Below are 25005 nucleotides of genomic sequence, written 5' to 3' on the forward strand. Positions count from 1 at the left end.
GTAAAGGCTGTCCCTGGATATGGGATTACTGTGTCATATGCGTCATATTTTAACCCTTTAGCGCCCACCCGCAAACAAGACTGTGGTGCCCAATTGGTCTTACAGGAATTTTCTAGGGTTTATACAGTTTTGAGTAAAATGTAGATGTGATATATAATTGTTTAGCAAATAATTTAACTGCATTTTGCACAAAGATAATACAGAAACAAAAACCCACATACTTAGTGCACTGATCTTAAGTTTCCTTGATACAAATCTTTATGTTGTAGCGTCTGTGCATTTTCTGAATATTGAGGTGAATTATTTTCATTTTCCATCTACTTCAACAATTACACAGTGATGACAACGTGTCCTTTTTCCAGTGGAACATTCTTCAATGAGGCCGATTGTTAGCTGGGACATGATTTGCATTTGCTATCTCAGAACACTTAGTCAAAAGAGAATAAAACCACTTTAAGAAAGGTGAGTGTTATATATTGTGTAACTAATTAGAAATGTTGGGATTGATACTTGCACCTACTACATCTACACAATATTTTGTGACAAAAAACAACACATGTACCTTTACTGGAGGTGTAGAGCAGAGCAGCCTGGAAGCAGGCCAGAGAGGAGTCTGCCAGCGAGTCTTCAATTGACATCTGGACAGCGAAGGCAGAGTCTGGGTTCACATTGGCCAGGGACAGCAGGTCGGTAGAACGCACAAAGAAGTTACCGTGGAACGTGTGGATGGACAAACCTGAGGGCAGGAACATGAAGTTTGCACAAAGACAAAAAAAAAAGAACCAACAGATGTGATACCTGCAGGGACAATCGTGGCAAAAATGAAAACACACTGTACTTAGCATCAAAGACAATCAGCCACTGCTCATCAAATATTAAGTAATTAAGTGATAAATCAAAATCAAATCAATTTTATTTATATAGCGCCAAATCACAACAAACAGCTTTATATTGTAAGGCAAAGCCATACAATAATTACGGAAAAACCCCAACGGTCAAAACGACCCCCTGTGAGCAAGCACTTGGCAACAGTGGGAAGGAAAAACTCCCTTTTAACAGGAAGAAACCTCCAGCAGAACCAGGCTCAGGGAGGGGCAGTCTTCTGATGGGACTGGTTGGGGCTGAGGGAGAGAACCAGGAAAAAGACATGCTGTGGAGGGGAGCAGAGATCAATCACTAATGATTAAATGCAGAGTGGTGCATACAGAGCAAAAAGAGAAAGAAACAGTGCATCATGGGAACCTGAGTCTATAGCAGCATAACTAAGGGATGGTTCAGGGTCACCTGATCCAGCCCTAACTATAAGCTTTAGCAAAAAGGAAAGTTTTAAGCCTAATCTTAAAAGTAGAGAGGGTGTCTGTCTCCCTGATCCGAATTGGGAGCTGGTTCCAGAGGAGAGGAGCCTGAAAGCTGAAGGCTCTGCCTCCCATTCTACTCTTACAAACCCTAGGAACTACAAGTAAGCCTGCAGTCTGAGAGCGAAGCGCTCTATTGGGGTGATATGGTACTATAAGGTCCCTAAGATAAGATGGGACCTGATTATTCAAAAATAAGTAAGAAGAAGAATTTTAAATTCTATTCTAGAATTAACAGAACTTTTAGGACAACCTGATAATAATGAATTACAATAGTCCAGCCTAGAGGAAATAAATGCATGAATTAGTTTTTCAGCATCACTCTGAGACAAGACCTTTCTAATTTTAGAGATATTGCGCAAATGCAAAAAAGCAGTCCTACATATTTGTTTAATATGCACATTGAATGACATATCCTGATCAAAAATGACTCCAAGATTTCTCACAGTATTACTAGAGGTCAGGGTAATGCCATCCAGAGTAAGGATCTGGTTAGACACCATGTTTCTAAGATTTGTGGGGCCAAGTACAATAACTTCAGTTTTATCTGAGTTTAAAAGCAGGAAATTAGAGGTCATCCATGTCTTTATGTCTGTAAGACAATCCTGCAGTTTAGCTAATTGGTGTGTGTCCTCTGGCTTCATGGATAGATAAAGCTGGGTATCATCTGCGTAACAATGAAAATTTAAGCAATGCTGTCTAATAATACTGCCTAAGGGAAGCATGTATAAAGTGAATAAAATTGGTCCTAGCACAGAACCTTGTGGAACTCCATAATTAACCTTAGTCTGTGAAGAAGATTCCCCATTTACATGAACAAATTGTAATCTATTAGATAAATATGATTCAAACCACCACAGCGCAGTGCCTTTAATACCTACGGCATGCTCTAATCTCTGTAATAAAATTTTATGGTCAACAGTATCAAAAGCAGCACTGAGGTCTAACAGAACAAGCACAGAGATGAGTCCACTGTCTGAGGCCATAAGAAGATCATTTGTAACCTTCACTAATGCTGTTTCTGTACTATGATGAATTCTAAACCCTGACTGAAACTCTTCAAATAGACCATTCCTCTGCAGATGATCAGTTAGCTGTTTTACAACTACCCTTTCAAGAATTTTTGAGAGAAAAGGAAGGTTGGAGAGTGGCCTATAATTAGCTAAGATAGCTGGGTCAAGTGATGACTTTTTAAGTAATGGTTTAATTACTGCCACCTTAAAAGCCTGTGGACATGTTGATGGTTTGGAGGAACAATCGGAGAGAAAGAGTCTAACCAAATACCAGCATCACTGAAAGCAGCCAAAGAGAACGATATGTCTTTGGGATGGTTATGAGTAATTGTTTCTCTAATAGTTAAAATTTTATTAGCAAAGAAAGTCATGAAATCATTACTAGTTAAAGTTAAAGGAATACTCGGCTCAATAGAGCTCTGACTCTTAGTCAGCCTGGCTACAGTGCTGAAAACAAACCTGGGGTTGTTCTTATTTTCTTCAATTAGTGATGAGTAGTAAGATGTCCTAGCTTTACAGAGGGCTTTTTTATAGAGCAACAAACTCTTTTTCCAGGCTAAGTGAAGATCTTCTAAATTAGTGAGACGCCATTTCCTCTCCAACTTACGGGTTATCTGATTTAAGCTGCGAGTTTGTGAGTTATACCACGGAGTCAGGCACTTCTGATTTAAGGCTCTCTTTTTCAGAGGAGCTACAGCATCCAAAGTTGTCTTCAATGAAGATATAAAACTATTGACGAGATAATCTATCTCACTCACAGAGTTTAGGTGGCTACTCTGCCCTGTGTTGGTATATGGCATTGGAGAACATAAAGAAGGAATCATATCCTTAAACCTAGTTACAGCGCTTTCTGAAAGACTTCTACTGTAATGAAACTTATTCCCCACTGCTGGGGAGTCCATCAGAGTAAATGTAAATGTTATTAAGAAATGATCAGACAGAAGGGGGTTTTCAGGGAACACTGTTAAGTCTTCAATTTCCATACCATAAGTCAGAACAAGATCTAAGGTATGATTAAAGTGGTGGGTGGACTCATTTACATTTTGAGCAAAGCCAATCGAGTCTAACAATAGATTAAATGCAGTGAGGATGTCATTCTCAGCATCTGTGTGGATGTTAAAATCACCCACTATAATTATCTTATCTGAGCTAAGCACTAAGTCAGACAAAAGGTCTGAAAATTCACAGAGAAACTCACAGTAACGACCAGGTGGACGATAGATAACAAATAAAACTGGTTTTTGGGACTTCCAATTTGGATGGACAAGACTAAGAGTCAAGCTTTCAAATGAATTAAAGCTCTGTCTGGGTTTTTGATTAATTAATAAGCTGGAGTGGAAGATTGCTGCTAATCCTCCGCCTCGGCCTGTGCTACGAGCATTCTGACAGTTATTGTGACTCGGGGGTGTTGACTCATTTAAACTAACATTTATCCTGTTGTAACCAGGTTTCTGTAAGGCAGAATAAATCAATATGTTGATCAATTATTATATCATTTACTAACAGGGACTTAGAAGAGAGAGACCTAATGTTTAATAAACCACATTTAACTGTTTTACCATTTTTTTTTTACCAGTACCATTACTGCTAAAGGAGGCCGAGGAATAACTAAACATTTCACACCCAGAGCAGAAAAGTGCGGGAGAGACAGGAGAAGCCGCCATGCTAAACCGGCTAAGAGCTAGTAGCTGCGCTAAGCTAGTGGATTCCTAAAAACCCACAAAGTGAATAATGTGTAAATAATTTAGAGGTGATTCAGCAGAGGGAGTGCTTTAGTTAAGGTACATGACCACTGTGAAACAAATCGTTATCTAGTTAACTAGATCAATCTAACTGCGCAGATTAAACAGCTAACAGATACAGTAAAACACCGCTGTGCTCCAGAACAGGAAGTGATACAATACCATAGTGAGAGCCAAACGGAACAATGCATTACTTAAAAAAGTGAACCCTCCGCGTCTGTTACCTTTAGTGCATCGTATTCTCATGACCGCCTCAAAGCCAATCTTCCTGGTGAGGTAGCGCTCTAGATCCTTCTGGAACTTCTCCAGCTGGGCCGGGTTGTGGATGTGATGGAAGGAGGGATAATAAAAGATGCTACCAGCTGAATACTTGGATATACATGCTGGCAAACAAGATGAAAAACAGTACTGACAATTAACATCTACTGTACTTCTATGCGTAACTCAAAGAAATGTCTTAGACTACAAATGGACGGCAAAGTGCCACATTCTTACCTAGTGAGGCAAGGTCAGCATACTGGGAACTGAGCAGGAAGAGATCCACCCCGATCTGTTGTCCTGAGCAGTCCAGTGCAAGTTTCTTGTAGAAGTCTGTGGCTGGGCCCAAATGCTGCACTCCCTGAAAGCGTACACAGTCCGTTAGCAAAACTGTTACTAGGTTTAAGACGCTTTAATCTTCCTGTGGCCTCCTGCACTAAAAGACAGATGCTGATGGCAGTTTTAATTTTGAACAAACACTCTCACCACATAGTGTGTGAGAGTGTTTTTGTTGAGATTTTTTACTTGTGGAGATGCCGTATTAATTTGCCTGATGAGTGTTTTTTTTTTGTTGACTGCTCAACTGGATACTGCCATCATGAAGGTCTTGTTTCACCACTAGCTTAGAAGCCTTAGTATTAAACAACTTAATAATCTTCAAATCCACTTTGTGATGCCATCATGCAGGCTACCACATTTTAGCCTTGGCTGTTTGTTGGATTTTGAACAAGATTACTCAGGCTCTTTGACTAATTTTTACAGTTTAGTGAAAGGGTTGAGTCCAGCTTGTAATAAATAACATAAAAACCTGAAGTGGGTCCAAGAAAGAGCCAAAAGAAATTGACCTATCTTCATTACATTTTGAATGGCATCTACCCATCTATCTATATACTACAGCCTATATGTAAAGCACCTTATGTGTGTGGTTTTGTGACTGTGTGTATGTGCACACGGTGTCCACAGTGGTTTGCACGGAAGATGTCACCTCACTCAGCGGAAAGACAGCAGCACACGCTTCTTAGAGATCATCCATTACACCAATTAACCACATTATTAAATTTATCATAAAATGCTCAGACAGGAACCATTCGATCATGCTAATATTAGCTGTTTGCATAGTGCTATGTAAACGATAGCGTTTTCAACACGTGAACAATTAAAATCCATCATGATTCACTGTTTTACAGCACTCACCTACAGCCTGAAAATAAGCTTAACACTCAAATTAAAAAAATTTATTTTCTTAATCAGCAGACTGCAAACCAGCTTCAAAAAGGTGCATAACGTCACCTACTGTGTCGGATTTTGTGGAATCACAGCATTAAATATTCTAAGTCAATTCAACATAGAACATGAAACAAACAAAAAAAAATTTCATGTACAATAAATATACTAACATACTATTAGGACACTATTAAAGCGTGACTGTGCTAAACAATCATACAGAACTGCAAAAGAACTGAACAGGAGCACCGAGTGCTGTAGTTTTGTTTCCAGTCCAAATCACCACACTGATGCGCCGATTCCAACTGTCAGCTATTTGCTATAAATGCTTAAAAAATGGCAACATTCCTCACCAGGGTAAACACTGGTACCTCTATAATAATTTTATCTCCTGCATCCAAGGAGGTCATTTTCAACTTTCATGAGATCCTGAAAAGTCTGACTTTTGAAAAATAAACCCCTTCCTCTTTGTTCATACCTTAGTGCTCGACCGTTGGTTGGGGTCTTCCCTTGACTGCAGCAGACCAGCACCCAGGGTAGGCAGCTGAGTCTGGAACACTGAGACACGCCCCCCGGTAGGTGACATGAGCTTGAAGGCCGCCTGTAACGCCGGACCGAGAGCACTGTGGGTCTCCCTGTTCTGACTGAACATAGTCGGTAAGGACGTCAGCAGGTCCTTCACCAGCTGGAGGGGTGAAGCAAAGGGGGGTGGGGGGGACAATTTAACAAGGAAATGCCAAGAAAATTGAGAAGCAAGGGAAGGGAAAAAGAAAACATAACTGAGTAGAGATGAGAAAACAGATGGATGTGAAGTGTTACAGGTATGAAAGACAGAATACAAAGCAGAAACTAAAGCATGGAGGACAGGAGCCGGCGGGGAAAAAAGTCAAAGAGACTGTGGATGCTTTAAACATATGGGAATAAAACTTAAAGTACAATAAAAATGTCCCAAAGATGAGCAAGAACAGAATTATATGCATCAAGCATAAGCTGCACACCTCTTTGCTTTCCTTCAGGTTGACCATCAAACTGTCATGAGAAGGTATGAAAATATCTGGCAGGAGGGGGGGGGGGAGAAATGTGACAATCAGATCACAGCTGAATTGATTTTCACAATTTTACAAGAAATTTGACAATGTTAAAACTGAATCAAGTGCTTTTCATGTTACAGTGTCAGTTGTCTGTTATAGTTTGACAAAGTTACTTTCCTGATCGAGTGAACTCTAAATTTCTAACGTACCGTCGATGTCCGACACCACCAGCATCTGCGGTTGAGAGAGTCCCTCCTGCAGCTTGTAGAAATGGATGGTGCTGTCGAAGGTGAGGAAGCCTACTCTCGTGCGTGTATCGCCGGGCAACCTGAAATGCATAAAACCCAAACAGTATGTATTAGTCTGGCTTTTAAGAAGTCGTGGAAAAGAAGATGAATACAGAGGCTCCTCAGTGAGCAGCAACATTTGTACATTTTAAAGTTTCTCACACGTCAGAGTCGTCTGCCCGTCATTTACTTTCAACAGAAACTTACCGAGATGCTGCACGGAGTGAAAACTTGCAACACTCACCTATCCAGGTTGTCCAGCAACAACTCGCAGAAATACCTAAAATAACCAGCTTCCACCGCATTGTGAGACACGTCGAGCACAAAAAGGTAAGCCGCTGGCTGAGGGGGTCGTAACTGAACACAAGACCAAATACACCGCTGGTTAGAGCAAATAATGTACACAGAGAACACACTCAACACAGTACATTATCAGGAAGTTCAGCTTGAACAAAGGACAGTTTGGCTGCTCAAGTTTTCTACAGCAACAACTCGGACGATACTTGCAGGGAACTAGGCACAGATCAGGCAGATCAGACTAGGCACAAGTCAGAAAAATTTGGTTAAATATGTATGACTACGAACATGTTTAAAGGTTTTTAGGAACTGGGAAACTGCTAGCCAACTTTGCTTAATTTGTACTCAACTTGGGATAAGCTTAGTGCAAGTAATGATATTGGTCAGCTACTGGTGACTAACCCAATACTAGTTCCATTGTAAATCTTAAAGCTACACAGCCTAGACTTCAAAGATAGTGAGTTTTTCCTTGGAAGACGAGCCCACATTTATACAACAGGCCTGTACACTGAAGTAAGGACAAATACAAGACTGTAATTTCCTTTTTGTTACTGATATGTCTGGAGTGGTGTCAGTTTACCATGTAGTCTGAAGAAGCAATGAACTCCACGGTGGAGTTTTGGACTTCAGGTCTCTTGTGGGGCTCACCGTACGACCTGGTCACCGGGTTGTACATAAATTCATCTGGAACTGGAGGAAAAAGGTTACAACAGAATAAAAACTCCTGCCAGTTGAAAAGGGGCATAAATAATCAATCCCATACCATCATTGACCCGGTAACAGAGGTTACACTTCCATCTACGCTGGTCGAGGAAGGTGACAAATGGGTTGATGTAAGTACGACAAGAGCGACAGCGCACTATTGTGTTTGATGTGATCACCGGTAACTGCTACAAGAGAGACAGAAAGGAAAAGACATATTACATTTTATGCTTCATCTGAAGCTCACGTGTCCTCTGTGTTTATCCACAATCAAAGTTAGTCCATTCTACTATGTTAGCTTTTTAGAGAACAGCAGTGGTGTCCATCTGCAGCTTTCTCATTTGTGTTTCAATGAGTGTGTGTTTGCAAAGGAGTCCTCCAGTTGGTGAACCACAGTCACCTGAAGACTTTCCCAATCATTTTAATGGGTGATTCCACCATGCTTACCTGAATTTCCTCTAAGCATCATCAACAGTCAAAGTGTCTGAGTAAGAATCTCTCAGCAAAGGCTGAGTCATACCTGCAGGTCTCTGAAGGGGTGCAGGAGGAGACCCAGAGGGAGCCTGGCCTTGTTCAGGAGTGCCTGGGTCTGGGGGATGCTGGTCAGAGTGCACCTGAAAGTCCTGCAGAGTAGGCCAGCATGTTAAAACAACATATTCACAACTTAAGGAATGACAGAGTAAGTGATGGAACTCTTGCTTTGGTGGGAAAACGCTCCACAAATTTTCTGTGAGGCAAGAGCGACAAATATTACCCAGCTTGACAAGTAACCAACCCATAGTTGGACATAAACGAGTGCAATTAATTCACAGAACTTCTCCCATTAAGACAGGGTGAAATATTTTAGTGGTTCACTATTAAAACTTATTGCAGCTTGATCAGATTTTCAAGACACACGACTGATTAAATGCACTGAGGCTCCCTGAAACACACAAGGGAATTGTGAAATGCACTATGAGAATTATTTATTTATTTATTTTTAAACAGTCTTGGGCCACAGGAAAGTTTTTCTTCGGACAACTGCTGGCAGCTTGAGAGAGGAGAGCAACATTAAAGTAGTGATTCAAGATTTTTTGATCATGTGTCTTCAGAATCTTTTAGAAGTCATTCATGTCCCATCTGGTCTTAAAGGGACAATCACCCATATTTTACATTTCATTGCTGTAATATGTCTTTGTGAAATTTGTGTAAACGTGCTACATAAATAAAGTTGTTACCGTTAAACAGGCTCATTCAACAGTACTTTAGATTTTACTTTGCTCTCCTGTCTTCAAGAATACTCCACTAACACAATGCTTACTGTGGACTGCAGTTGACCTTCTTTAATTCAGGGCTGAGGTTTGGTTCAGGCGCCTCCAGGGGCCTTGGGGGCAACAAGTTCTTCTCCTGCAGCAGGTTGACCGGCCTCAGGGCATCCACTTCCATCTCTGGAAGCCCGCCCAGGCCACCCAGGGCCGCAGATAGCTGGGAGAGGTTTGGGAATGGCTGTAAACATGAGAGAAGAAGAAAAATAAATTACAGTTGTGTTATACATATTAAACAACAAAGCGAGAATGCTCCAGCTCCTGGAATAACACATGACAATGTGATTGAGCACAATAGGCAAATTTTCACATTCAAATCTGTTTGAGTGTTAAAACAAATCTGAAAAACATCATGAATCAAACATTTGTTTACTTATCATTTCCATGACTGTAATGTAATTAATACTTGAAAGTAAGACACTCATAATAAAAGTATTTAAAGTGTTTAAGTGTGGAGTTAAAGTGTGGTAGTGATTCTCAACCTGGGTGCCGTGATCGATCGTCAGGGGTGCCGTGGGCAATTATCAAATATCACCATTATCGGGTGTATGTGAGGTAATAGTGTGGCAAATGGTGTAATGCTCTTTTATTCCAGTAGATGGAAGCAAAGCGCGCAGTAGCGCTGAGCCGTGTGCTGACAAGGAGGCGTGATCGCCATTTTAATTCCGGGCAAGTTAGTAATTTGTGTGCATACAAGTTCACTTAGTCTCGTCAAGAAACAGGTGGAATATGCCGGAAAGCTGTGCATGTTGGCAAACGGAGGAACACGGGAGACAATATTTCCTTCCATAAGTAAGTGGTTTTGGTTATTGTTGTCACTTTGACCGTGATATTTGGATGATAAACAGCTGTATGTCTCCTGCCGTACCTGTGTCGCCCGATGACACGGATCATTAATTTCACTTATGTCTAGTTGATATTTTCCACTGCTAGACCAATGTCTAGTTAAAATTCTTGTCGTTAGTGACTAAAAATTGTTCGACAAGACTGGGGAGTTTTTTTTTTTTTGCACCTTAAAATAATGAGATTAATGACCCGCGCTGTGCTGCCACACACACAGAGATGTGCACACACACACACCGCTGACTTCATGAATGAAACTCGGTCAATAAAGGATAATTGTGTAAAAATATAATATATATAAATGTATTGTAATGGTTTTAGGAGCCGCGCTGCGTTGAACACAGCAGCAGCTCAGCCGAGCAGTGTAGCTTGAACAGCACAGATCCGTGTAACCTTCAACACTAATATTTGAGAATGCGTGTGTGTCAGAGTAAATTTAATACTTTCCTGACATAATTTAATGTAATTTAATTTTACTGGCTCAATATCCAGGACAAAATGGCATTTTAACACGTATTTTGCGAGCATTTTTCTGAGTGTGTCCAGTCGCGGATCTCCATTGAAAATGCATTAACATCCGGGTACTTCGTCAATATTTTGCCCGGTTAGGAGACGTCATGTCGCTGTCCATGAAGGGACGTTTTCGTTTAGTGTGCAGCAATGGGACTGCGCTCTCTAGTTCTTATATACAGCTCCATGACTATAGTATACTATGTTACATCATATCTGTACCGCACGTGTTGCTAACGTGTAGAGACAGTCGAGTTAGTGGTGCATGACACATGACAGTGGTGTGCCGCAGGATTTTGTAAATATAAAGAGGGTGCCGCGGCTCAAAAAAGGTTGAAAATCACTGGTTTAAAGTGTAATTTAAAGTGTGTAGAGCAGATTAACAAGAACCATGAACAGGGCTGTTCAATCAGAGTGCTGCGGAGGAGCTGAAATTATTATTCACTTTCAAATTACTTGATGTTTGATAATTACTAATTTCTGTTATTAAAAATAAGTTTCTTACAACTGGACAGAATAACGACTGGATCAAGGGGCATCGGAAAATACAATTACATATTTTGACAAGTTATTTCTTATATAATTAATCTAAATGACAGCTATAAATTATTCACGAAGCAGTAGCCTGTACAATATGTGCTCATAGTTCCAGGCATATCTAGGCTCTGTGGAAATGTACTCTGCTGCTGCTTTGTCAGACCAGTCAGACTGCACTGCACAGCTCATCTCACCAACAGCCAGCTGACTTTTAAACAATATACACACCAAAGCACATGTGGTGAGCTTGACTGAAATTAGAGTCTAATTTCCACAATATTAAATATTCCAGGATATTTGGTCATTTTAGTCTCTTTCCAGGTCATTTCCATGACTGGAGAAATACTCTAACTTCATTCTAAACTATTAAGTACAAATACGATTTGTCAGTGAATAAAGTAATTAAATTAGATGGTAGAAAAGAGAGAACTGTTTCAGAGTTTGTCAGTATTAAATGAAAATGTGAACATGTAATCCAGATTTACTGTACATTACATTTGGGTAACAATAAATAAATAAATCAATAAAGTAGCCAAAATTATCAGGAGTGTAACACTTACAAGGCTGAGGGCATCACTCCTGACATATTTAAAATATCACATCTGAATACAATTGTTGTGTTATTTTTATCTATTTGATTCTCTTCCTTCATACCACAACACCAATTTTGGACATATATACATATATATATACATATATACATACATACATATATATATACACACATACATACACACACACTTTTTAAAGCATCAAGATAAAATACTCATATTGTTATTCATCATACAACCCCTGGCAATAATTATGGAATCACCGGCCTCGGAGGATGTTCATTAAGTTGTTTAATTTTGTAGAAAAAAAGCAGATCACAGACATGACACAAAACTAAAGTCCTTTCAAATGGCAACTTTCTGGCTTTAAGAAACACTATAAAAAAAATCAGGAAAAATAATTGTGGCAGTCAGTAACGGTTACTTTTTTAGACCAAGCAGAGGGAAAAAAATATGGACTCACTCAATTTTGAAGAATAAATTATGGAATCACCCTGTAAATTTTCATCCCCAAAACTAACACCTGCATCAAATCAGATCTGATCGTTAGTCTGCATCTAAAAAGGAGTGGTCACACCTTGGAGAGCTGTTGCACCAAGTGGACTGACATGAATCATGGCTCCAACACGAGAGATGTCAATTTAAACAAAGGAGAGGATTATCAAACTCTTAAAAGAGGGTAAATCATCACGCAATGTTGCAAAAGATGTTGGTTGTTCACAGTCAGCTGTGTCTAAACTCTGGACCAAATACAAACAACATGGGAAGGTTGTTAAAGGCAAACATACTGGTAGACCAAGGAAGACATCAAAGCGTCAAGACAGAAAACTTAAAGCAATATGTCTCAAAAATCAAAAATGCACAACAAAACAAATGAGGAACGAATGGGAGGAAACTGGAGTCAACGTCTGTGACTGAACTGTAAGAAACCGCCTAAAGGAAATGGGATTCACATACAGAAAAGCTAAACGAAAGCCATCATTAACACCTAAACAGGAAAAACAAGGTTACAATGGGCTAAGGAAAAGCAAACGTGGACTGTGGATGACTGGATGAAAGTCATATTCAGTGATGAATCTCGAATCTGCAATGGGCAAGGTGATGATGCTGGAACTTTTGTTTGGTGCCGTTCCAGCGAGATTTATAAAGATGACTGCCTGAAGAGAACATGTAAATTTCCACAGTCATTGATGATATGGGGCTGCATGTCAGGTAAAGGCACTGGGGAGATGGCTGTCATTACATCATCAATAAATGCACAAGTTTACGTTGATATTTTGGACACTTTTCTTATCCCATCAATTGAAAGGATGTTTGGGGATGATGAAATCATTTTTCAAGATGATAATGCATCTTGCCATAGAGCAAAAACTGTGAAAACATTCCTTGCAAAAAGACACATAGGGTCAATGTCATGGACTGCAAATAGTCCGGATCTTAATCCAATTGAAAATCTTTGGTGGAAGTTGAAGAAAATGGTCCATGACAAGGCTCCAACCTGCAAAGCTGATCTGGCAACAGCAATCAGAGAAAGTTGGAGCCAGATTGATGAAGAGTACTGTTTGTCACTCATTAAGCCCATGCCTCAGAGACTGCAAGCTGTTATAAAAGCGTGGTGCAACAAAATACCGGTGATGTGTTGGAGCGTTCTTTTGTTATTCATGATTCCATAATTTTTTCCTCAGAATTGAGTGATTCCATATTTTTTTCCCTCTGCTTGGTCTAAAAAAGTAACCGTTACTGACTGCCACAATTTTTTTTCCTGATTTCTTATAGTGTTTCTTAAAGCCAGAAAGTTGCCATTTGAAATGACTTTAGTTTTGTGTCATGTCTGTGATCTGCTTTTTTTCTACAAAATTAAACAACTGAATGAACATCCTCCGAGGCCGGTGATTCCATAATTTTTGCCAGGGGGTGTAATTCCAGACATCATTATTGGCCATTATTTGAAACGCATTAGATTCTTAAAATTAGTCATTTTTTTCTTTTTTTAATTACTAATTTGGAAAGATAAATGATCAACAGTTCCTCAGATTATTTTGGCTCAAACTTTCACCATAGTTCCACCTAAAAATGCTGGTGTGGTACTAAAGGTGTCATTCCCATATGAATATGGGGGACTAAATACCGCATACTAAAAAACCAGCAAACAAAAATACATATAAGAACATAAATATGTCAACTGTGACTTTACTGGTACTTAGTTTTTGTTTGTTTGTTTTTTTTACCTGGGAGTACTGCTGGTAGTTTGGCTGCCCATACATGTTATGGGAGGGTGAGGGGTTCGTGTGGGATGTTGGTCCCGCCCGACAGGCTGGCTGCATGGTTTGGTAACCATAGTTACCATAAGGCGAGGCCTGGTTGGTCATGTCATTGGAAGGAGGCAAACAATCTAAACAAGAGACAATTCACCAGTTAATACTTCACTTAAAAATATCAGTGTTTCATTATTGCTGTAAGACATTACTATTGGTACTTGGAACAAAACCAAATTTAGTATAAACGGCAGTTAGTGATCATCATAATGTGGGTAACTCCACAGCAATGGAATTACAATGGCAGCAAAATCTGGCCATATTTTAAGGTTACAATGAAAAACTTGCGCTGATTATAATTGTTAATGTATAATTGCCAGTGTAAAATTTTGGAGTACAGTCTAGCAGAATCTGCAATATCAGCAAAAACGAAGGTGCATCCCATCAAACCAACAGGAAACCATTAAGTTAGCAGTGCTGCCGTTTGGTCAGATTGGAATTATTCTGCTGTAAACTGTGATTACTGTGTAATCAATATTAAGAAGCTAAAATGATTCATGATGAAGCAAGATTTCATGTTTTAAACATGAATGAATAAACAAGTCCACATACACACACACGTTTGATAAAACGATAACTGCTATAAACTTTTATTTAAAAAGGCATAAGAGGACAAACCCATTAAAACCTGGTGAACTCTGATGCACCAGCACAATGAAAAAAGCAACTTTGTTTTGCTTAGGTAATATCCTGTACACCTGCCACCTGCTGGAAGGTTTGTAGATGCTGGACAGCTGATGAAAATTAGGAGCAGGTGTGGTTGAAATTAGCTGTACGTTGCAATGAGCTTATTTGTCAGTTTATTTCATTTCCAAAGCCTACATCCAATGGCCACTAAGGCCACCGCTACTTGTGGATTCAGGAAACTACATTAACCTTTGCATTTCTCATGACTGGCTACATTTTTTTTAATGTTATGTAGTTAGTATTGTATGCAACTTGAAATATACCCGGATAGTTTCCACCTTCCAGGCAGTCATAGCTGTTGGGCACCGGAGAGGCACTTCCGGTGGTGGAAGAAGACGTCTCACCACCTGAGAAGAGGAGTCAGAAAGTATGAAAAACCAAAGGATTTATAATGTGGCTAAATTTAAAAAAACAGCACGATGAGAAGATTGACTGAAAAATGAATCACTGTAAAACAAAAACAACAAAATGTAGAAAGACAAAGAACATCTATATACATAAAGGGCTACATCTGTCTCCCAAACTATAATATGTAGCCCTAAAAACGATATATGTTCTGAATCCTCGTGACATGGGGAACAAAATGGTACTTTTTTTTTTTTAAGAAACTGAACTGAAAATTACCCCCAAAATAGCCATTTATATAAGACCATACAGTGTTGTACCATGTGCGATAAACTCCCAAACTATAATATGTAGCCATAAAAACTATAAATATATTCTGAATCCTCCTGACATGGGGAACAAAATGGTACCATTTTTTTAAAGTTGAACTGAAAATTACCCCCAAAATAGCCATTTATGTAAGACCATACAGTGTTGTACCATGTGCTTTTCATGCTGCCACTTCTGTCTGTCTGTCTGTCTATCTGTCGGGGATAAACTCCCAAACTATAATATGTAGCCCTAAAAACGATACGAAATTCCTTTTGGAAGCTCTCTGTAATCAATGTAAAAATAAATAAAAAGTAAATATGTACAGAGGATGTATATATAAAATGTAAACAAATGCAAATACAGTGAGGAAAATAAGTATTTGAACACCCTGCGATTTTGAAAGTTCTCCCACTTAGAAATCATGGAGGGATCTGAAATTTTCATTTTAGGTGCATGTCCACTGTGAGAGACATAATCCAAAAAATAAAAAATAAAAATCTGTAAATCAATGTATGATTTTTTTTAAATAATTTATCTGTATGTTACTGCTGCAAATAAGTATTTCAACACCTGTGAAAATCAATGTTAATATTTGGTACAGTAGCCTTTGTTTGCAATTACAGAGGTCAAACGTTTCCTGTAGTTTTTCACCAGGTTTTCACACACTGCAGCAGGGATTCTGGTCCACTCCTCCATACAGATCTTCTCTAGATCTTTCAGGTTTGGAGTTTCAGCTCCCTCCAAAGATTTTCCGTGGCTGGGGGCAGCTGTGAACGAGGTTGGCAACGGGGAGGGTTGGTGCGCGGCTACCGGACCTGTGGTGGTGGAGGCTACTGGTGAGAATTGTTTCTGTAATCAATAGTGGCCATACTGAGCCACGATAGTCAGCATGGCACCACCCAGGAAAACAGATAAACTCGAGGAAGATATAGAGGAGATAAAGACCTCATTAAACCGTATATCAAAAGACATGTCTAATTTAGACAAACTGATGGTGGAGATTAAAGAACTCCAAAATCTGGTTAAAGAGAAGGACAAGATCATTAAGAAACTTGAGCAACATGTAGATGAACTTGAACAATTCACTAGAAAAGATGATGTTATAATATCTGGACTAGAAACAAAACATCGGACATATGCAAGGGTGGTGGATTCTGGTGGAGCCAGTGGGGAGGATGCACCACCTGAAGAACGACAATCACTGGAACAACAAGTTACAAACTTTTTATATCAAAAAGGTGTTGTCATCCATCAAGACACAATATCAGACTGTTATACTATTCCAACTAAAGATAGAAAAAATAAACTAACATTGTTATACGATTTACAAGCAGAAAATATAAAAATGAGTTATTAAGAAAGGCAAAGAATTTGAAAGGAACAAGTGTCTATATAAATGAGCATCTAACAAAAAATATTAGATATTGCTAGGGAAGCAAGACTACTAAGAAAACAAACATTGTTGCTACATGGGTCTGGAATTGTAGGGTGTGGATTAGAGTAAAAGAAGGAACAAACGGTATACAAATCAAAAACATGGAGGACCTTACGAAATACAGACCTGAATAGACAATCAAATATGACGTCTGTTGGTAATTGGACCAACAAAAAAAAAAATCAGATCAAACATGGAAACAGATGATAAAATATATGACAGACACTAATATTGATGAAAGTATATTTGACTTAAAAACGATTGGTTGTGAGTATTATACAGAACAGCTGAATAGTGAAAAAATTGCAGAAGATACCCTGTCACTCATACATATAAACAGCCGAAGCTTGTATTGTAAAATGTCACAAATAAAAGATTATTTAAATCAGTTTAAAAATAGATTTAGTATTGTTGCAATCACTGAATCTTGGCTTAAAGATGATCTCATGGATGAAGTTCAAATGGAGGGATATGTGCTGTATTTTGTAAACAGAAGATATAAAAAGGCAGTGGTATTGCTCAGTATACAAAAACAGATCTGATGTGTACAATTGTTGAAGAAATGACAATTATGAATGATGTCATAGAAATTGTAACAGTGGAAATTGTACATGAAATATCTAAGAATATTCTAATCAGCTGTGTATACAGAGCACCAGATTCTTGTGTTGTGAAATTTACAGATAAAATAATTGAATTATTCCATCAAATTAAAAACAAAACACTTTTTATGTGTGGGGACTTTAACATTAACATAGAAAGCTCCAGCTGCCAAACATTAAGTGATTTTGTGAATTCAATGTACAGTTTGGGGTTATTCCCCTTGATAACAAAACCAACCAGAATTACATCGCAAAGTGCAACGGTAATCGATAATATATTTACAAACAGAACAGATGAAATTATCAAGAATGGGATCTTCATGACAGATATTAGCGATCATTTACCAATTTTTTCAATATTTAAATATAAAAATAGGTACAACAAAAAACTGTTATAAACTTTAAAAGAGATAAGTCAGTAAAAGCCTTAGAGGCATTAAAATATGACCTTAAAAATCAAAATTGGGAAGAAGTTTATGTCAGTGATGTTAATGTAGCATATAACTCATTTATGAAAATATTGATGAAATCATACAATAAAAATTGTAAATTAATTGAAATTAGTAAGAAAAGAGTAAACCATGGCTGACAAAGGGAATAAAAAATGCTTGTGCAAAGAAAAACTATTTATACAGGTGCTTTATAAAATTGCAAACAAAGAAATCAGAACATAAATACAAAAAATATAAAAATAAACTATTAACAATAATTAGGAAACAAAAAAAAGATTATTACAGTGAACAACTAAAGAAGAGTAAAGATAATATGAGGGTAACATGGAGAATTATAAAAAGTGTGACTGATAGTGATGGAGCGAAAGCAACTATTCCAAATTACTTTATTAAGGAAAATAAAGAGATATATGATATAAAAGAAGTTGCAAATGGGTTTAATGATTATTTTTCAAATGTAGGATCAATTCTGGTGGAAAATAAACCAATAATAGAAGATAAATTACGTACATTGGTAAATATGGTCAATAGTATTTTCCTGGACAATGTGGAAAAAGATGAAATAAGAAATATTGTAAAAAACTGTAAGCAAAAGATCAACTGACCATGAAGATTTAGACATGATGACTGTAAAAAGTATAATAGAAATTGTTATTGAACCATTTACTTATATTTGTAATCTGTCTCTGTCAACTGGGATTTTTCCAGATGAAATGAAAATTGCTAAGGTAGTCCCATTATATAAAAATGGAGACAAACATAATTTTTCTAATTACAGGCCAGTATCATTGCTTCCACAGTTTTCTAAAATTATGGAAAAAGTTTTTGTGACAAGATTGGATAAATGTATTGAGAAACATATTTTAAATAATGCTCAGTTGGATTTAGAACAAAACATTCAACAGCTATGGCAATTACGGAACTAACAGAGAAAATAACAACAACAGATAATAAGGATTATTTTGTAAGTATTTTTATCAACCTGAAAAAGGCTTATGATGTTATAGACCACTCAAGATTGCTTCACAAGTTACAACAATATGGAATAAGAGGTGTTGCACATCAGTGGGTAAAAAGCTCCTTAGAAAATAGAAAACAGTTTGTTCAGATAAATAATACCAAATCAGAATTGTGTAACTTTATGGAGTATCACAAGGATCAGTACTTGGACCCAAACTGTTTATTTTGTATATCAATGATTTTGTGAATGTATCCAATGTGCTTGGCAGCATTTTATTTGCTGATGATACAACGCTGTTTTACTCTGGATCAGATATACAGGAAGTAGCACAAGTGATAAATACAGAGTTGGAAAAAGTTAAATATTGGTTTGATATAAACAGATTGTCACTAAATATTAATAAGACAAATTTTATATTGTTTAATGATAGAGTGAAAAAGAATGTGTCATTATAAATAGATGGAATGGATATACAAAGGGTAAAAGAAACAAAATTTTTAGGAGTCATGATTGATGAAGATCTTACATGGAAGTCACACATAAATTACATAAAAGGAAAAATAGCGAAAGCCATTGTTGTTTTGCATAAAGTAAAATATTCATTAAATAGTTATGGTTTATTAACATTGTACAATTCTTTGATTGCCCCATATTTAACTTATTGTGTAGAAATCTGGGGATCAACATATACAACCTATATACAACCTTTATTTATTTAGCAGAAAAGAGCTTTAAAAGTGATTAGTAACAGTGGTTTTAGAGATCCATCTAATCCATTGTTTATTAAGTATAGGGTACTTAAATTTCATGATTTAGTCGATTTGAAAATATTACAATGTACCAAGTTAATAAAAATACTTTACCAACAAACATTCAAAATATGTTTGAAAAAAGAATAAGTAGTTATAAACTGAAAGGAATAGAAGTCTTTAAAAAAACAAGATTTAGAACCAAAATAAAGGAAAGGAGTATTGCAGTAAATGGTGTCAAATTATGGAACAATCTTAATAAAGAAATTAAAGAATTAAGGTCGGTTAAATTATTTAAAAAAACATATTAAATTAGATGTGTTAAATAAGTATGAAACTATGAAATAAGTCAGTGGGCTGCAAGAAAGTCACAAAAAAAAGGTAATCTGTTAATAATGTTTGGAGTGTCTTAAGTTTAAATGTAACCTGTCAGAGATGTAATCAATTAATAGTCATAATTATGAAATGGGTCAGTGGTATGTGACAAGTTAAAGAAATGCAATCTGTTAAATAATGTTGACTATGATGCTGGACATTGAAAGATTGTATTGTTAAAAGGGGCAGAAATCATAAGACTTGTTCTTCTTTCTGCTCCTTTTCATTCTGGTATTGTGGTGCTTTGTTTTTGCTTTTCTGTTTCTTTTAAATGAATGAAATAAATATTAAAGAAAAAAGAAAAAAAGAATCCCAGACCGAGGGAGATTGACAGTCATCTTGTGTTTCTTCCACTTTCTAATAAATAATCACAACAGTTGTTGTCTTCTACCAAGCTGCTTGCCTGTTGTCCTGTAGTCCATCCCAGCTTTGTGCAGGTCTACAGTTTTGTCCCTGGTGTCCCCAGACAGCTCTTTGGTCTTGGCTATGGTGGACAGGTTGGAGTGTGATTGAGTGTGTGAACAGGTGTCTTTTAGATAGGTAAAAAGTTCAAACAGGTGCAATTAATACAGGTAAAGAGTGCAGAATAAGAGGGCTTCTTAAAGAAAAATTAACAGGTCTGTGTGAGCCAGAATTCTTGCTGATTGGGAGGTGTTCAAATACTTATTTGCAGCAGTAGCATACAAATAAATTATTAAAAAAAAAAAATCATACATTGTGACTTCTGGATTTTTCTTTTTTTAGATTATGTCTCTCACAGTGGATATGCACCTAAGATGAAAATTTCAGACCCCTCCATGATTTCTAAGTGGGATAACTTGCAAAACCGCAGGGTGTTCACATACAAACTTATTTTCCTCACTGTAGATTCTGAATCCTCATGACATGGGGAACAAACTGGTACCATTTTTTTTTTTTAAAGTTGAAGTGAAAATTACCCCCAAAATAGCCGGCTGTGGGTATAACCAGGCAGATTCAAATTTACAGTCCTGTATATGTGTTGGCCATCTCTGTTTATTTAATCCCTTTCTTCAGCTACTTTATGTTCTAAACTGTTAAGCACCTGACTGTCCTGTACAACTCAGTTTGCCTTCCTGTCTGAATACATTCATTTTATGTTTGTAAAATTGCAATGTAAAAACAGTGAAATACACCACTACCTCAATTCTGATTCATTGATATTTACATTTACTGGTACCTACCTTTTGCATGTAATTTTGTTATAAATTTGATTGCAAAACAAAGTCTACATGAAGGACTTCAAATGTGTTTGTCTTTTAACCAAGTATTTCCACTTAGTTTGGGGAGTCCACCTCTTATAGTTCTGCTGGACAAACTTTAGCCCATTATTATATTTATAAGACATCAACATTACAAAAACAAATGTTGGGCAATTGTTTTAATTTAAATGATTGCCATTTGGCTTATGTCTAAAACAGGTTAACCCCAGCAGCGCCAGGTACCCCAGCTTGTATGGTATAAAGCTGAGAATGGACCAGAAAAAGTCCTGAATTAAATTAGGCAGGCAGTAATAAATGACGTCAGCACTAAGCGAGCATTCAAAATTGGGTTTGGCCTTGAACTCTGTGGGCCTGGAGTCCCTCAGTGCTCATATGTGGCATTTTCAGCATCATGGAATAAATTCCTTTTTGGTTAAACACCATTTGAAACCATTTTAAATTAAAAAATGCCTTCAGACCCACAATGAATACTTTGCACCAGAAAACAGCACAAGTTGAAGAGGAAACTCAGACATTTGAAGTGGACATGGATTATTCTAACACATCCATCTGGGACCAGATCAAGGTTGGACAACATTCTCTCCCCAACTTCTAAGTCATTTACATGAAATATTAAAGTATTAAAAATCTCACACATACCATCAAACAGACGATTAAAACCCCTCTTGTATGATATCCAAGCTCCAAACTGTGGCTGTGGTCTATGATGCACAAACTCAGATGTCAACATGGTATCTCAGCACCAACAACCCAGCAGAGCTGAGAAGACCACAAGGGAAAAGCTGGAAGCTAAAAGAAGCTGTTATGGTAAGAAGTGCTAATGAGTGCTAACTGATTTAGAAAAAAGTCTTCACCGATGCTCCTCTGTGGATGCAGGCGAGTCATGAAACACACATACAGAGAACTGCCACGGGGGATAAGTTATATATAGATCCTGTTAGCAGCAACTCCTGAGGGAGACTCGTCAACAAAATCCCCAAGAACCGTTAGAGCAGTGTGAGGCAGAGCTAAAAGGACTCACCTTTCCACACAGAGCACTCCACAAGACATTAAATGTCCTGTAAATGGCTATATAGCAATCAAGTGCATAAATTGTAAATGGATTGCATTTATATACCGTTTTTCCATCTGCATCAGACGGTCAAAGCGCCTTACAAATAATGCCTCATATTCACCCCGATGTCAGGCTGCTGCCATGCAAGGTGCCCACTACACACCGGGAGCAATAGGGGATTAAAGACCTTGCCCAAGGGCCCTTAGTGATTTGAACCGAGGATCTTCTGGTCTCAAGCCCAACGCCTTAACCACTAGACCATCACCTCAACAGTTTCCTTTACACTCAGGGATTACAAAATATGTCCACCAGGGGGCAGATTAGTGCTGAATTATCCAGGGCTATTGGAATGAGCAAACAAATGAGTTTGCAGAAACTTTCTGCAGCTGCTGCCGTTTTTGTTCCAGGCAAGTTTCATGTCTTTCAGTAGTTATTTTAGAGCTGTGGGGCGGACCGGTTGTCTGCCTGGGTGGTTACCATCCTTAACCCAAGGTGGCCCTGTAGTGTTGTGGACACGGCAAAGCACAGTGCCAGCACATGGTTTAAAAAAAAGAAAAAAAAAGAAGAAAAACTCAAGTATTGTCTTAATGGAAGTTCAACACTGAGTTTTAACTTACTGGTCAGCTTATACAAGTAATACAAAGAGGTGTAGCTTAGAGGCCATCCAATAGATCTGCAAGCTGATATGAGCTCCTTGCACATAAATCAGTACTGGTATTCATAATGGTTGATAAATGACAAAAAGAAACAGATGGTAGATTAACAATGGCATGAGTTTTGTCGCTGCAGAATTTGTCCAAAGTTCGATCTGCAGACAATATCTGTCATTATAACTGTACATTTGATTTTACACTCATCAAATACCAAAATCCTGCATTGGTCGGGCTCTAGTCTACTTGATGCAGACATATGAATGAGACATCCTGATAAATTCTGAAAAAATTGGAAAAAGTCAGGAATAGTACTTTGTCCAGATAGTCCTTAAAAATAAATAAAATTCTGTATTTCGAGAAGCATTCTGAAAATTCTGTTGATCTGAATCAATTTGAAAAATGGGGATTTTTTTTTCTGACATTTCATAAAAATAAAAATAACCAATAGATTACCTGACAAAACAAAGTGTGAGTTGGAGACCTCAATACTAAATACCAATCTCACAGTTCAGTTTAACTGTGTAGTCTTCCAAAAAAGACAAAAAGAAACAAAATGCCCAAAAATAACTCCTAAAGAACACAATTTGAGTTGTTCTCACATTAGTAACCAGGTGCAGATGGCTGACAGCAACTAAATATTCAGAATACCTGGAAAAAAAAAATACCAAAACAAGATTAAGGGATGATTCCTGCCACTGGACCAGTTTGAAATCAACAAATCCACTAAACCTAAATTAACTCACTGACTTAATTCTAACCTTTGACACAAAACGTCTCATCAGCTTTCAGTAAAAGAATAACAGCAACGCAGGCACAACCTGCAATGAGGAAGTAAACACTGAGCGCCAGAAGCACCAATGAGTCTGACGACAAGTAATCACACGCCAACGGGTCAACTGTGCAAGACTGTGAAGCAGACAGCAGGAAGAGGGAAAAACAACAAATAAACCTTATTAACCTATTCAAATAGAAAGGATGATGTGAACTGATGGAAGGCACTGGTAGAAAAGTAGAACTGAAGTGTCAGATGGTCAAAACATAGAAGGAACAAGGTGGCGCTCAGGTGACGATTCACTGATGAAATGTGGAAATACGATGATTTAGTTTTTTGTTTTTTACAGGAAGGATTAACACGGGCTGAAGGAGTTTATAGAGAATTAAAAAAAGGTTTAAAGATGTGGGGAGGTAAAAGCTAAAGCAGACCTGCTTCCTCATCCTCCTCCTCGTCTTCCTCCTCCTCCTCATCAGAGCCGGATGACGAGGGGGCTGCGGCTGGGCCAGAAGTGGCGGCAGAGCTAGCTCCACTATTACCAACATATCCATACTGCATGCCTGTGGGATGGGAGGTGGAAAAGTACATACATATATATATATATATATATATATAAAAAAGTAAACTGTCAACACCAAACGATTGACAGTAGATGGCGCTAAAGTAACGAGGGAAGTGAATTTCTTTCACTGTGTGGTATGTAAAAGCAGAAAAAGAAAAAAAAAGAAAAAAAAAAAAGCTTCTATCCACCAATTGGTTTGCACCTCATTGTTTAGAAAAACTCCCACAGCCTATGACCCTGCCGATGCCTCTGAATCAGCCCCGTCAACTCTAGACACTGGCTTCTTGGGTTGGCATTAAGATGGACTCTGCAATACTTACCATTTGTTTAACTGTTGGAATGGCCCGAGCAGTAGGTTACTCCTCTGAGGTTTTTTCCTCACCACGGTCACCTATGTGCTTGCTCTGGGGGTTGGTAAGGTTAGATGGCACATGTATGAAGCACCTTGGGGCAGGTTTGTTGTGATTGGTTGGCTCTCACTGCGGTATTGTATCACTTCCTGTTCCGGAGCACAGCTGTGTTTTGCTGTATCTGTTAGCTGTTTAATCTGCGTGGTTAGATTGATCTAGATAACTAGATAACGATTTGTTTCACAGTGTAATCTTCACGTGCCTTAACTAAAGCACTCCCTCTGCTGAATCACCTCTAAATTATTTACACATTATTCACTTTGTGTGTTTTTAGGAATCCACTAGCTTAGCGCAGCTACTAGCTCTTAGCCGGTTTAACATGGCGGCTTCTCCTGTGTCTCCCGCACTTTTCTGCTCTGGGTGTGAAATGTTAGTTATTCCTCGGCCTCCTTTAGCAGTAATGGTACTTGTAATAAGTGTAGCTTA

General features: G+C 38.0%; 1 protein-coding gene across 5 annotated transcripts in view; it reads right to left on the minus strand.

The window, feature by feature from the left end:
• sec24b (SEC24 homolog B, COPII coat complex component) overlaps positions 1-25005 on the minus strand; it is a 49122-nt gene that overhangs the window by 7892 nt on the left and 16225 nt on the right. For 2 of the 5 annotated variants that reach the window (XM_034182194.1, XM_034182193.1), the window contains exons 4-17: positions 24039-24167; positions 14920-15003; positions 13883-14052; positions 9210-9394; positions 8430-8532; positions 7971-8097; positions 7788-7897; positions 7155-7267; positions 6833-6951; positions 6591-6646; positions 6071-6277; positions 4606-4729; positions 4335-4493; positions 563-736 (exon numbers count right to left, since the gene is read on the minus strand). In XM_034182194.1, coding sequence (XP_034038085.1) covers positions 563-736; positions 4335-4493; positions 4606-4729; positions 6071-6277; positions 6591-6646; positions 6833-6951; positions 7155-7267; positions 7788-7897; positions 7971-8097; positions 8430-8532; positions 9210-9394; positions 13883-14052; positions 14920-15003; positions 24039-24167 — 1860 coding nt within the window. The remainder of the gene's footprint in view (positions 1-562; positions 737-4334; positions 4494-4605; positions 4730-6070; positions 6278-6590; positions 6647-6832; positions 6952-7154; positions 7268-7787; positions 7898-7970; positions 8098-8429; positions 8533-9209; positions 9395-13882; positions 14053-14919; positions 15004-24038; positions 24168-25005) is intronic. The other 3 variants (XM_034182195.1, XM_034182197.1, XM_034182196.1) reach the window with 3 other exon arrangements.

The sequence above is a fragment of the Thalassophryne amazonica genome, chromosome 11 (assembly GCF_902500255.1).
Source record: "Thalassophryne amazonica chromosome 11, fThaAma1.1, whole genome shotgun sequence".
In the NCBI taxonomy this organism is placed as follows: domain Eukaryota; kingdom Metazoa; phylum Chordata; class Actinopteri; order Batrachoidiformes; family Batrachoididae; genus Thalassophryne; species Thalassophryne amazonica.